Consider the following 13,660-nt stretch of genomic DNA (forward strand, 5'->3'; position numbering starts at 1 on the left):
TAACTTGTTTCAAGTCATGAAAGTAAACCAAGAGCTTGCTATTTCTTATTTTACTTACACTACTATATTTTTTAACGGTTGAGTTGTATGAACATTTCGGCATCCCCATAAATTATTTATTTATTTAAAGATTCAGACATTTCTACAACTGGAAGAAGATTTAACTGAGGAAGATGAACCATCAAAGTAAGAATTACCATTTCTCTGATGAAAGCTTGTGAAACTTGTGAAAGCTGTTAGCAATTGTGCTTGCTCTGTATCTACTTTTTTTAAATTTTTCCTCAGGGATAGAAAAGAGACAGCAGGACGTTTTGTAATTGCAGTCATGTATTTCTGGCACTGGTGAATCAGTTTAGGATTTTTTTTTCAGCAGCTAAAATAGTTCTAGATGCAAAAAATGGTACTTAATAGTTGCATACAAAAATAGAAGAGATGCAAAGTAAGCATTCTGGATATTTAACATTTTGACATTTTCTTCTGAATATTTTAGATACCAGTTTTCTGCTTACACCCTCTTCTTATATTAATCCCAGTGTTAATACAGACAAAAAAATAAGGCTTTTATTGCACACAGATACAGGTGCACATTTGTGTAAACGTAGATGTTTTCCTTTGGCTTAATGAAAAATGTTGGATTCGTGTTTTAATTGTGCATTTCTCAATTGTAACTAACACAGAAGCAACAGCAAAATAAGCAAACAGAAAGTCTCAGGTGATGGCAGTGGATCTGACATCCAGCAGAATGAGCTGTCCTTGTACTTATCAGCTTGTAAGTTTTTGGACACAGCACTTTCATTTCCACCCGACAGGATGCATTTGTTTCAAATGTAAGTCTTCTAATTGCTTAAGTGTTCTCCAAGTCATATCTGTTCTTGTCATTTAAAGTAATTTCAGATATATTTTTTTCTAGAGTTAATTTTTCCATTTGTTCTGTTTACAAGTGCAAACATTGATGCAAGGATAAAAGTAATTTGGGGTATTTAGAAAAACACTTTGGTCTTGTCAGTGTAAGAGGATTTTTACTTCATTTGAAGATTCCCTCACACAGAAAAATGTAGAGAAGGGAAAAACAGAGATTGCTCTTCGTTTTCCCTTTGCATATACGTGGGGATTTTTTGGAGCTGGTTGCATTTAAGTACTGACAGTAACTTCCTTGTTCATTAAGTTTGGCTCTGGTGATAGCACAACATTATACGTATGACAGCTCTGTGAACGAACCAGTGCTCTGCTAAACTACATGTGATTCAAATGGAATTTTTCTACCTGTCTTCTTATCAATGTATTCGATTTGTTTCAGGTACAAATGGGCATTTGTCCCAGAGGTGGACACAGAGTCATCTGATGTGACTTCTCATTTTGTAGAAAATCATCAAGAATGCAGACCACATATAATCAGAATCATGGATCTGCTAAAGAAGAAATATGGGGTAAAGAAAAAATGCTTTATTTGAGTCCCTTTTTTTTTCTTTTGAAGCTGTTAACTTTTCTAAATAAGTGGTAAGCTTATAAGTTAGGCAAGAGGTTTTTAGATATTATAATAATATTCCTGGGGCTTTTAAAAATGCATCTGCTTGCTTTCATAAATAGTTCCTGAAGATGTCAGATTTCTTTTGAGTGTGGAGTGGCAATTTTCCTTGTTGTTCCCTTAAATCTGCCCACAGGTTTAAACAATTTGTCTCAGACAGACAGGACTGGTATTTATGAAAACAGCATGCTGTTCTTTGGCAAAAATAAAAATGCTTACCAAAATAGCATTTTAAATTACCATTAAGGTTTAGGAGTGATACTTACAGAAAAAAGGAATAGGGGCATTACTTGGTATTTATGAGTTAACTCTATATTCTGCAGCTGTTTGATATGTGTTTCTAAAGGCTAGTCTAGATTGGCAGGATTCTGAAAGTGTAAGACTTTCATTTAATGGCAGCTCAAACCTGAATGTAAAAATAACTCAGTGTAGCATCTATACAGTTTATATAGTGATAGAGCTGCAGGCTGTGGATCTCTCAGTATAAAAACAAGTGTATAGTACAGGCTTCAAATAAGCCATATTTAGTAGAACATTGTGTCAGTACAGAAATGTTGGTAAACCTTGGTTTGCATGCTTACAGGAAACAAACAACACTAACGAGGGAATTTCCAAGAGGCACAGATTTCCTCTTTTGAACTTCCGCACTATATCAAGCATCACCCAGCTTATGCCCTTCTTCAAGACTCTGTGTTGTGCATTTACAACAAACGGGAGTGAATCCCAGCATTCACGTACTTCTGCATCTCTCTCTGTGGACTACGTTGGCAGTAATGGCATAAAGATCTTGCAACAGCTTGAAGAGAGCGTTGAATGTGACTTCCTTGAAAACATGGAAAGTTAAGCTGCATGTCAGATGCTTCACTTGTGGTGGATAAATAGCAAAAAAGATATATATATATATATATATATATACACTGCAATTCTTCTCTTTTTTTCGCCAGTTTTGAAACTACATTTGGGGTTTCTTCCTGCTTTTCTGCAGTGTACTTCTTTCCAGTTGGTGTTAAAAAGCAGGATTCTTCAGTTTCTGGGGAGACGGGAAGGAGGAAGTGCAGTGTAGTAGTAATTTACCATTGTTACTGTATTCTTTTACTTGTTTTCAATGTGAAGGATTAAAAAGATATTGTAAATAATGGAAGAATATTTTTGAGTTGGTGAAGGTAGCAACTCTACCGTTTTATCCAGCAACTTCTCAAGTAAGTACTTTAAACTACTTTTGGAACTGTGTTCTGAAAGTAAATTTGAGGAAAAAAAATAATATTGCATGTCAGTGTACAATCAGTTTGCAGAAGAGCCATTTCATGATGTTAAAGCCCCCTTCTGTTACTCCTTTCTTTAACTTGTCCCAATGCTTACCAACTTCTAAACAAATAATTTAAATTTCAAACAGATGTATTTTATAAGTCTTTGCATTGTGCAAATAACTGCAAACTTATCATGTTTGTAATTTCAGCTTTGTATTATAATAGCATTCTTCAGGATTAGTGATTCCTAAATAAAAAGCAAACACATGCATAAAAGGCAAACCTATGCAGTAACATTTTATAATTTGCACTACTTTGAGGGCTTTTGATTTTAATTTGTTTATTAAGAATATTCTAATTCAGTTTTTAAGTGAAAGAACTTTTGTTCTTTCAGCGCTTAAGATCACTTTGCAACTTGTGAAATGCAGTTAAATGAAGATAATACTGTAAAAATATAAATTGCTGTAGCCTGACAGCCTAATTAAAGTGAAAAGAAAATTCATTTTTTAAAGGACACTTTTTATACAAACAGATGTATTTGGCTGTTCCTAGGTGTTAACAGAGGTCGGGAGGTCATTCTCAGTGCCATGACTACAGTAATGTTCCATGTGCAGCTTCTTCTGGTGCTGCACTGCTTCCACCATCCAGGACGGGGAAGAGAGTGATTAGTTCTGCCACCAAACAGTGAGGAGGTGGACTCCACTGAATTTTTGTATTTAGTGGGTTTTCTGATTGAATTTGCAATGCTGATTTGTCTGAGAGGGAAGTTTGTCATAGTTTTTGTGGTGAAAAGCTTTGTCTGCTCTTTTATTTAAACACCTTTGTTTCTAGAGAAATGGGTTTGTTAGATATGCCTGCAGACTGGTACGTGCTTCTTGTGTTATTTGGAACACCACAACTGAGGTAAATGTACTTGGTATTGGACTTCATCATTATTGTTTTCTTTTTTTTCTAATTAAAAAAAAAAATGGAACATGCTAAATGAATGGTTTAATGTCATTGGGTCATGAGGTCAGGGATTTTTGCAAAACTCACACAAGAAAGACAATGTTATTCTGCAGTGTTTTTTACCTATGGATGTATGAGTCCATCTTTGGATTATAAACTAAAACTATGAAATGCTGAAAAACATGCTTTGCTGTGATAATACTGTAATACTGTATGAAGGTAACATTATAACAGGCTTATGCTAAACTTAGTTTCTGTGAATTTTTACAGTAAGGAAAGTAACAGACGAGTGTAATATTGTGTAGTCACTAGACTAGGAATGTGAATTACTTGTATTCATGTAATTTATTAACAATCTACTGCTGTTGGAATAAGCACAAGTGCAAAAAAAATTTTTTTAAATAAAAGTTTTGTTCGTTACTTTCATAAATACAGTGATTTTTTAAAAAAGAATATTGCTGATACTCAGGATGACTTGGTAGTTTTACTTGCAGCTTTCTATTGGTTGCATTCCATACTTAGGGACTTCTTTTAAAATTATGATGATCTGCTGTTAAAAATCTAAGACAACTTTTTGCCACTGAACCTTTTGCTTTGTGTTCTCCTATACGCTATAAACCTGTGTCTTCACTTAGTTTCCTCACTAACTAAAGGTGGTGAAGCAGTAACTTAGACGGAGGGTTTTGTCATCCTTCCCTTTGAAAGGGAATGTCCCATTCTGGCTGCATGTACTTGGGACATGCAGGGGATCAAACATCAGTTACTCCTCTGTCCCGCCACCCAGGCAGTGGTGGTGAGCATTAAAACTAGAATCTGTGACCTAGGAGCATAGAGCTCTCTGACTTCTAAGATGATGTTACCTTCTACGAAAATACCACCTGCTTCTTCTCTCGTGCCTTCTGTGCGCACTTTTGCCTTTGTTCTGTGGTTCTGCAGATTGCTGCTTTAAATGGCCTCAGATATTTGGCTTGCAGAAGCATTCTACTGAAGCAGAGTCTAATTCATCAGAGGAAAAAGTCTTTTAAACTTAGTAAATAAGCAGATCTTGTGTCATAAAAGGGATATGGACAAGGAGGAAAGGGCTCTAACTAAAACAGTCCTACTTGGGTGGCAGAAGCTTGCAGCTAAATAGGTCTAAAGGTATCTCTAATACTTTAACTTTATTCCTTTTCTATATGGGACTGACTGTGGCCATTTTAATTTTTACACTACTGCTGTTAAATCCACAGGAAGGAGGAGGTTGTACTACTCTAAAACTGGTACTACCAAAGCCGTCTGGGTTAACCGTGGACACATCTGAAAAACTTTAGCCTCAAACTCAGTACCAAGAGTTGGAGAGGAAATGCCTCTTCTGTGTTGTGTAGTTTTTGCTTGTTTTCAGAATAACTAAGCTTAGCTTTCCCTCTTGGATACTTCAGCTTTGGGATAGCATAGCAACAGTGCATGATACGTAGAGGGAAAAGTATTTAAATATTCACAAGAGTTTCCTTTTCCTGAAGGGAAGAAAAATACAGTTGGTGCAACCAAGATAACTGCCAAAGAATAGCAGAACTTTAAATACGGAGCATTGAATAATGGTTGTGTGTTCTGTACTACATTTGAATGTAATTCTTCTAATAATATTAAATGTTATTTTGAAATACCTCTTCAAATGCAGTTCTCATTTTTAGACTACCTTTACTGCTCACAGACCATCTCTATTTTTTCTCTGACCCTGTAAAAGCTCTCAAATTTGCACTCAGTGCATGATGGCTTAGTCTGGATCCCTGCAGTAGTGTCTCTGGGCTGGCCCATGCACATCCCCACAGGGAAGGACTGCACCACCACCTCCCCAGTCTTCTCATCACAAGCCCCTCCAAAGTCCCCATCATTCACATTCCTGATCTTTCCACCCAGTCCTGTGCTGCTGGGACAAGTTTCCAGGATTTCTGCACCCTGAAGAAGCAAGTGGAGCTAGCTGATGAAGGAAGTTGCTGCTGCAGCATCAGAGGATCGCTGACCAAGCGGCTGACAGGCACTGGCCGCCTGTTTGGAGGAAGTGCCTCTCCCCAGGGAGTTAGGGGCTGCTGCTGCACAGTGCCTTCATTCTCTGTGCACCAGAGATTTCGGAGTTTCAGGCTCTATGCTTTCGTATATTCAGGTTAAATACCCTGAAGGTACTGCCTCTTCATTTGGAAGCAAGAGAACTCTTCTGTACAACTGAGCTTGAGAAGGCCTAAGGCTAGAGAAGCATGGTTTCAATGACTTTGATGTATAAGCTGCTTTTCACATTTCACCCTTTCTCCTGAGTCTTTGCACGTCTTTTGTAAGGTAGAGCAATGTATCTTGCACCTGAAAAGCTGCTAATGTTTGGTTATACTGGGTATTTAGAAAATCATTGCAGTATGTTGCATGTTTGCTGAGAAATGCTGTAGTGTAGGCTAATTTAGTAATACTGAGGCACTGAATGCCTCCTAAGTACCTGTTTAATCAAATAAAAATCAGCAGGGCTGGCCATTTAGGTTTGGCAGTAACAACACACCTCCATCTTTTGCAATTACTATCCCAGGGCAGCTTACCCACTTATTAAATGATGGCTGTCTCCTGATGCTCCGTTTCCAAAAATTCAGCAGGAGCTAATGGCAGCCGTGACTGCCCAGCAGACCAGGTCTCTCGGTTCCACTCCTGCAAACAGAGCAAAGGAGTGGCAGGAGCAGGCTGATGGAGAAAAATGGTTGTTCGAAACTGATGGCACTTCCAGGTAGAGGAGCCTGAGGTATGTTTTCCATGATAACTCCCAGAGCAGGGGCCTTCACTGCAACCCCAGGGCTGCCAGTAACTCCTTTATGTTTATGGGAAGGCTTGCTAGGCCCCACCTCAAAAATAAATAAATCATGAATTACAGGCTTTTGTTGAAGAAAGCAGGGGAAAGCATTTCAAAGTCTGTTGAAGGCTTTTCCTCAGCAAAGGGTGAGTGGCCTGTCAGGTTTTAGTCACCAGGAATTACTGTATCTCAGGCTTTTATTTTGAACCTTTTCTCCTGTGATGCGTACCCATATCTGTGGGTGGGTGTTTGTTTTTCTCTGCAACCAAAATAATAGCTCCTTTCTAACAGCAGAAATTTGAGATCATAGAATGAAAACCTGGGTAGATGTCAAAAGGAGCTGTAGAGCAACACACAGCTTGATTACAATAGCCACCAGGGAGCTTCCCAGCTATAAATGCATGTAAAACTATTGGCTATTTAAAGTTCTCCAGGAAGAAAATTAATAGTCTGGACTCAAGGTAAGTAGCCCTGCACTGCTCAAAATACCTGCAAATAGCTGAAATAGAGTAACTTTGATGAAACACTTGAGGAATTTTCTGTGGGTAAATACTACGTGAAGTATGAATTCTGGCCTCTAGTCCTCTTGCATTTTGCAGATGTTACCTGTATGCAACTTGATAGAATACAGGTGGTGCTAAACCTTCAATCAGGGAGGCTCGTGCTGAGTGTACTCCTTTACGCAGTCTTTCTTAATTGTCTGACTTGCTTCATAAATAAAGGCACTGGAATTTGACCTCAGTGCTGTTTTTGACAAACACAGGCCAGACCCAGTTGGAAAAGGGGGAAGGGAACTGTGCAATCTTGGTTATGCAAGTGTATCTGACAGACCAGCTGCGGTGAGCAAGGGCAATGAAAGCCATCTGATCAAACTTTTGGTTCTTATCTTGCATTCTGGGGCTTGCAGCTGAGCTTGTTCTGCTGGACAAAAGCAAACAGTTGCAGGTAGCAGGACACGGCATTCGCCATTATGCATTACTCCATCTCAATTATGCATTTAAAGGGTGTGCTCACCAGCTAACCAGAATTACACTTCTGATCAGATCAGAACAGCTGCGATCCAATGCTACAGCTGCAGGAGAGAGCGTGGAGCAGCAGCCTGGCAGCCTCTGCTGCTATGAACTCTGCACTTGCAGCCTTTACCTTGGGGTTTTATAGGACTCGTTCCTCCCCAGGCTGTGTCAGGTAAGCAGGAGCCCAGCAAACCACAACAAGGAGAGGCAACACCTGGGTTACTTCACCTATGGGGGGGGTTCTGACAGATAAGGAAGCTCGAGGCAGCACCTTTCTTTTACAATAATTGACAGCTTTATTAATTACGTTTTGCTGACTCGGTGAGGTCTTTAGATCATGTGGGCGCGTGTTTCTTAACTAGCAGGGCCAGAAAAGGCTCACGAAGTTAGCTATTTTACTCGGAGGAAAAAGGGGGGCAGTGTCAGCCCCCAGCCTCAGAAACGGGCATTTAACACAGGCAGGGGCGGCTGGGGCTGGTTTGGAAACCAGGGCACGAAACGTTTGGGGCAGCTCTGCCCAAAAACAGGGAGAAGAAAAAAAAAAAAAGAGAATAAAAAAGAAAAAAAAAAAAGCGAAGACGCCCCCGTCCCGCCCTGTGCCTCAGGCGGGGCGCGGGGCGGGGCCCAACGGCCGCCCCGCCCCTGCCCGGGAGCCGTTCGGCTCGGCCGAGCCGGAAGTGCGCGCGCTGGGCGCTCCCCGCCGCCCCCTCCTCGCCCGGCCCGGCGCTCGCTGCGGCCCCCAAGATGGCGGCGAAGACGCAGGGCGGCATCCGCCTGAGCGCGGTGAGCGGCGGGCGGGCGGCACCGGGCCGCCTCCGAGCGGCCCTGCAGGGCCCGGGGGGGCTCCGAGGGGAGCCGGGGAGCACCGGGGGAGGGCGGCGGGGGAGGAGGGGAGGAGGGGAGGAGGGGAATGGGAGCGGGGAGGCCGAAAGAAGGGAGCCCCCTCCGGGTTGTCGCGCTTGGCTGGGGCCAGGAGATGGCGGCGGGGGCCGGGGCCGTGTGTGGGGTTGGGGCGAGGCCCCGCGCTCGACTCCTTAGCGCCTTGGGAGTGAAACGGGGTGTTTGTGGCTTTCGGCGTGTGTGTTGTGAGTTACCCTCCGAATCGTAGATACCGCTAGCTCAGAGCCTTGCCATCCAATTTGGGGTGGAATCGTACGCTAAGGAACTCCTCAAACGTCAGGAAAATCAGACGTTGGTGTCTTCCTAGCGCTCCTTGAGTTGCCTTAAGTGCCGTGGCTGCAGAGGTTATCTGGAAATGTCACCTGCCTGAAGCTCAGGAACGGCACTTTCGTTTTGGCCCTCTAATTGTCGCGAGTGTTTTTGAACTCCGCAGCTTGTCTGAGATGTTTTGTTAGGGAAGGGGTCACCTAGCTTTTCAGCTTTTCCTGCTTTGGAAAAATAAAAAAAAATTAGGTGTCCCCTTGTTTTAATGGTTTTCTTAAGGGGGGGGAAGCACACCAGCATTAATACCTGTTCTTGCAAAAACTACACGATACAGGCCAGGCTGCAGTTTAAAACTGATCTTACTTTAGCAAACTTTAGAGATGAGAAGTCTCTGCTAGAATTGGTGCAATAGATAACTTTCAGAGTTATATTTAGGGTGCTGTTTGCTTTTCTTTTTTTTTTTTCCATCAATAGTCATGACTTTAAACGTGCATTCAGTGCATTTTCAGTGAAAGCTGTGATTTCTCCTTAGATTTTCAGTAAAGAAATGAAGCAGCTGATACCCTTTCCGGTTTGCTTATTTTTAACAGAGCCTTTTATACAGTTGGGCACTGTCTTCCAGCACAGAATGACACAAAACTGACGGTCACAATCTCTTCTGTCAGCAGCTGTGCTTTAGAAATACGTTGGGTTTCACCAAAATATTTCCATTGGTTTCAGAAGCGTGCATGAACTGCGCAGGTAGAGCGAGCAGGCCTGGCAGCTCGTTCCCACCCTGGCATTTTTCTCTTGCTGTTGCTCTGGTAACGTTTTTTTTTCTCAGTTGCGCGATGAGACAGATCAGGAAGTGATCCAGATTAAAAATAAGATTTAAAAAATTAGTTTTATTTTGGAGTGATGCCATGATGTGGTTCGCTATGTTATCATGCAACTGTGCTAGCATAACTGGCAGGGAGGAGGAAGGCGTGTAACAGGAAAGAAAGAAGCAACCAGGTGGAAGAAAAGTAGGAGGAAGAGAAGGGTAGTGGGGCTGTTCCCCCTAAAGTTGCAAAGTACTTATAAAATACAAGGCTGTTTGTTCAGTAGTTACGTTATTTGTGCGTGACTTATACTCTTTAAGAGATGGAATAGTTCCATTTTTCTTGGGACACTAAAATTCCCAAAGCTGCCTGTCGTTTTCAAAGGTAAGCTGCCTTGTTCTTTAATATTTGCTCATCGTAATGTACATGAACTGTACACGCAGTTTGAAGGAGGTGGAGGTTTAGCTCTGCGTTCTGAAGGGATTTTGCTGCGCTTGCTTTCAGGATAAAAAATGAAGCAGCTAACCAAAACCCACTTGCTAACAAAATCTATTGGGCCCAGCATTCAGCGCAGCTGGATCACCTCAGCTGCAGTCATACTAAAATAGCCCAAAGTGAGCGTTCACCTGGGGAGTAACTTTCTTACTGTATTCGTTGGAAAGGCAATTATTCATAACGCTAATTAAAGTAGCGATTTGATGAAATGAAGTGTTGGGGACAAAATGGGCTCCAGTGATTCTTGCCGAGCTCTCCCTCAGTTGTGGTGGCAGCCAGCTGGATGTGCTCTGAAGCAAGCTAGGGAGCTAATGGCCTTACAGCGCTTGTCTCCATTTTTTTAAAGCTGTTTTTGTTGCGTATCGGTGTTCCGCAGCCCTGCATCAGCAAATGGTGCTGTCTGCTGGGAGGCAGATGTTCCCACTAACCACCCTGGGGGATGCTCGCCTTTTGCTGGTGGAGCTTTAGATCCAAGAACCAGTTTCTGATGGTTCCCATGGCCACATCCGTATCTTCTAGTTTCCCGTAACTGTTCACATTCCCGCCATTGCATATCACGTTTCAGCCTTTTTCAAAACCTTACCAAATGAAATAGTGTCCCAGGAGACCGGCATATGTTTGTTTATAAGAGATGGGGTTTCCTTACGATGCTATTCTTCTCAATGTCAGTTGCTAGTACGCAGCAGTGAAATGCAGGATGGAGAAGCGCTGCATTACTCAGGCACTGCGTGAAGAGATGTTCTTGCTGTGCCCACATACGCTTTGCTTTGTGGAAAAAAGGACATTTGGCTGTGAGGGTCAGTTTTAGTGGTGCCGAGGCTCTTTCTTTCATCAGTGTTACTTGACCAGGGGAGGGCCACAACTTTGAATTCACACCTTTCGAAACTACAGTCAGGACTTTTTTCCAAGTCCATATTGCTGAGGTTACAGTGCCAGCAGTTACTGCGGGGGTCCCAGTCTACCTTCTGCGTGACAGGAGTCTCTCGCTGGCTAGCAGCAAAGAAATATTTTAGCAGCGGGCTGAGCAGATGCTAAATATTTGAATGTGTACCTGTGTGGGGGTGGTTTTGTTTGATTTTTTTTTTTGTTTGTTTTGCGTTAGTATCATGTTTCGACAAGGAGGGATTTAGGGTTGGGGGGGGGAATCCAGTTGTTCCTGGTGTATTTTGATTATCATCATCATCTTAGAAAGCAAAGGAGCAAATGCTGCCAGCACTGTGAAAGGTTGAAGTGAAGAGAACAGCACAGATCTTTAGATCTGCTGACCCATGATATGGTACAGAACGAAACTGAAAGGTCTGTTTGAGCACGTGCAATGGTATACGTGAGGCTCCCAGTGCTTGGCTTGATGCCATCTTCGTGTTAGATTCTGAATTACTTGTAAGCATCTGTTACGAACTTCAAAGGAGCACAGTGACTGGGGCTGGTTCAATTTACCGGAGTTTATAAAAGTGGGATTTTAAAACACAGATGGCAGTGAAGAATGTAGAGCCCACTCGTACTTGCATTCTAGCTCGGTGGAGAAATACAGGGGTTAAGCTGCGGTCTGAAAGTGTGCTCTGCGCTCCTTGTGACCTTTGAATCAAGGTGAGATTTCTTGGCAATTTATGTTGATCTGAACCAGGGCTGCTGCTGCGTTCCCACCATGGCACTTGGCTCGCTGCTATGGAACTTGCTCTTAGCATTATTCTTCTCGCCGATAAGCGAACTTGGAGACGTGAAGTTGTTGCTTGCTTTTATTTAGACCTTACTAATTACATGAAAGTGATCATCAGTGTAGTAGTTCTGTAAAATGTAATAAGTGAGGATATGGATGCACTTTATATATAAAAACAGAAAATATTTTAAAATATGGATTATATTTTCTGATGCAGCTGCACTGTACAAGGGTTATTTCCAGTGTTATGTATTCATAGGTACTGCTTTTTATGAATATGACTGTGCCAGTAAGGCTTAAGCATATATATGCACCAGGTTTGTGTTAAAGGCCTTGTAAAAGTATAATTACAGATATTCTAAGTGGTAATGCAAATACAGCTATCACTTTCAGCAGTTATACTTCCCCCAAACATTGCATCAACAAATCCTGAAGTTATATGGATATCTACTTCTGGTTTTCATGTTCTTTTGATCTAGGTGACTGTGTACAAACCCAGGCTCTCATGAATTACTTGAGAATACTTTTGTCACTGACATCTGTAAGATGTGTCCAATGAGCGTGTATATTTATTTTGCATGTTGTCGTCTAATCCAAGTAGTGGCTGCATTCCTGTGGTTGCATCTGATCATAAGTGAGGCTAAAATGTCTGAGCTTGAATTGCCAACAGTATAAACTGCTATGCTGAGAAAGTCTGATGGGTCCCACTAACAGGTGATTCTGATCAACATAGGCAAAAGGAGCAATGAGATAGCAAGTCACTGAGGGTATTTGGTGCTGTTCCCTTTCCCAGATCCATACTTGTGCTTTAAGGTTTACATTTTTAATACGTGAGCGCTTGTGTTTCTGTTGCTAGTTTTGGACTAAGGCTTTGATGTTTTTTGTAACTCGTTGGAGAACACAAACTAATGACATTGTTTCTGTTTTATTTCAGCTTTGTCCAAAGTTCTTGCATACCAACTCCACCAGTCACACCTGGCCTTTCAGTGCAGTTGCAGAACTTATAGGTATGTGGATCACTAGTTGCCTGAGTACTTGATTGTAATACTTCTTTTTCTTGTTGTAAAACTTTTTTTTTTCCTTCAGGTAAGGAAACCCTGTTGTTATCATTCAGAATCTTATCAAAATCTTGTCTGGGTACAGTCAGACAGATTGACTTCATTCTTTCTTGACAGCATGTGTACTACCTGACATCTGTTGCGGGGGCCTTTTAGGACTTGGTATTTTCTTCTTACTGAGTTTATTGAAACTTGCCAAATGCAGAGGACAGTGGGGCCAAGAGAATCCTTTCTTTTCTAGTCCACCGAATGCAGGCCTATTGCTCTTTGCTGTTCCCAGGCCCAAGCAGCAGTAAGATTGAGCACAAATTCCAAGGATGTGCCTGCGCACTTACGTCCTGTACAGACACTGCTGGCGACAGGCAGATTAGCACAGACCGAAGGATGATAGCTCTGCAAGAACCCACGTAAACACAAAATGTGAACTGACCAAATGGCCTTATTCTGTTCCTGTTTGATGGTTAACCACGTTTAAATTTTTAGTGGCACATGCGCGTTATTCTTGGTCACTTAGCTCTCATATTTACCCACATTTCTGGGTATTTTGCCAGGACCTGGAGTCCTTCCAGTTACTGTGTCCAGACCCTGGGCTTTTTACCAGTCTCTGGTTTAGACCTTGGATCTCTGCAGTTTCTGGTATCTTCCAACTTTTTGACTTGTCCCTCTTCAGGTTTGCTAGCAGAACAAATGCGTACAGGCACACATTCAGATTAGAGAGCACACTCATGTAGGAAATAGAAATAAAGTTAAGTAAGAATGTACAACAGAGTGGCAAAGGTTCCAACCACAGAAGTGTACTGAACAGCTTTCATGCAGTCAGCCTGTGTTATTCCCACTCTTCCCTCGCCTCCGTTATCCTGTGCATTTTTTCCATCCATTTGGACCTTTCCCTTTCCTTCACTTCAGTGCTTCCTGAAAATATCCAACAGCAATTTCTGCACGTTGACACA

The 13,660-nt window shown here is 42.0% G+C and overlaps 2 protein-coding genes across 4 annotated transcripts in view; both read left to right on the forward strand.

Annotated features, from left to right (window-relative positions):
- Window positions 1–5,362, forward strand: part of DOP1B (DOP1 leucine zipper like protein B) — a 45,772-nt gene extending 40,410 nt beyond the window's left edge. For all 3 annotated transcript variants that reach the window (XM_048071409.2, XM_048071411.2, XM_048071410.2), the window contains exons 34-37: window positions 131–186; window positions 678–827; window positions 1,298–1,427; window positions 2,109–5,362. In XM_048071409.2, the coding sequence (XP_047927366.2) occupies window positions 131–186; window positions 678–827; window positions 1,298–1,427; window positions 2,109–2,369 (597 nt within the window). In that variant the 3' untranslated portion in view covers window positions 2,370–5,362. The remainder of the gene's footprint in view (window positions 1–130; window positions 187–677; window positions 828–1,297; window positions 1,428–2,108) is intronic.
- A 2,806-nt stretch (window positions 5,363–8,168) lies between these two features.
- The window catches only part of MORC3 (MORC family CW-type zinc finger 3), a 29,260-nt gene continuing 23,768 nt past the window's right edge, over window positions 8,169–13,660 (forward strand). The window contains exons 1-2 of the mRNA XM_066978611.1: window positions 8,169–8,319; window positions 12,587–12,659. Of these exons, the coding sequence (XP_066834712.1) occupies window positions 8,281–8,319; window positions 12,587–12,659 (112 nt within the window). The 5' untranslated portion in view covers window positions 8,169–8,280. The remainder of the gene's footprint in view (window positions 8,320–12,586; window positions 12,660–13,660) is intronic.

Source organism: Anser cygnoides, chromosome 1 (assembly GCF_040182565.1).
Source record: "Anser cygnoides isolate HZ-2024a breed goose chromosome 1, Taihu_goose_T2T_genome, whole genome shotgun sequence".
NCBI lineage: Eukaryota > Metazoa > Chordata > Aves > Anseriformes > Anatidae > Anser > Anser cygnoides.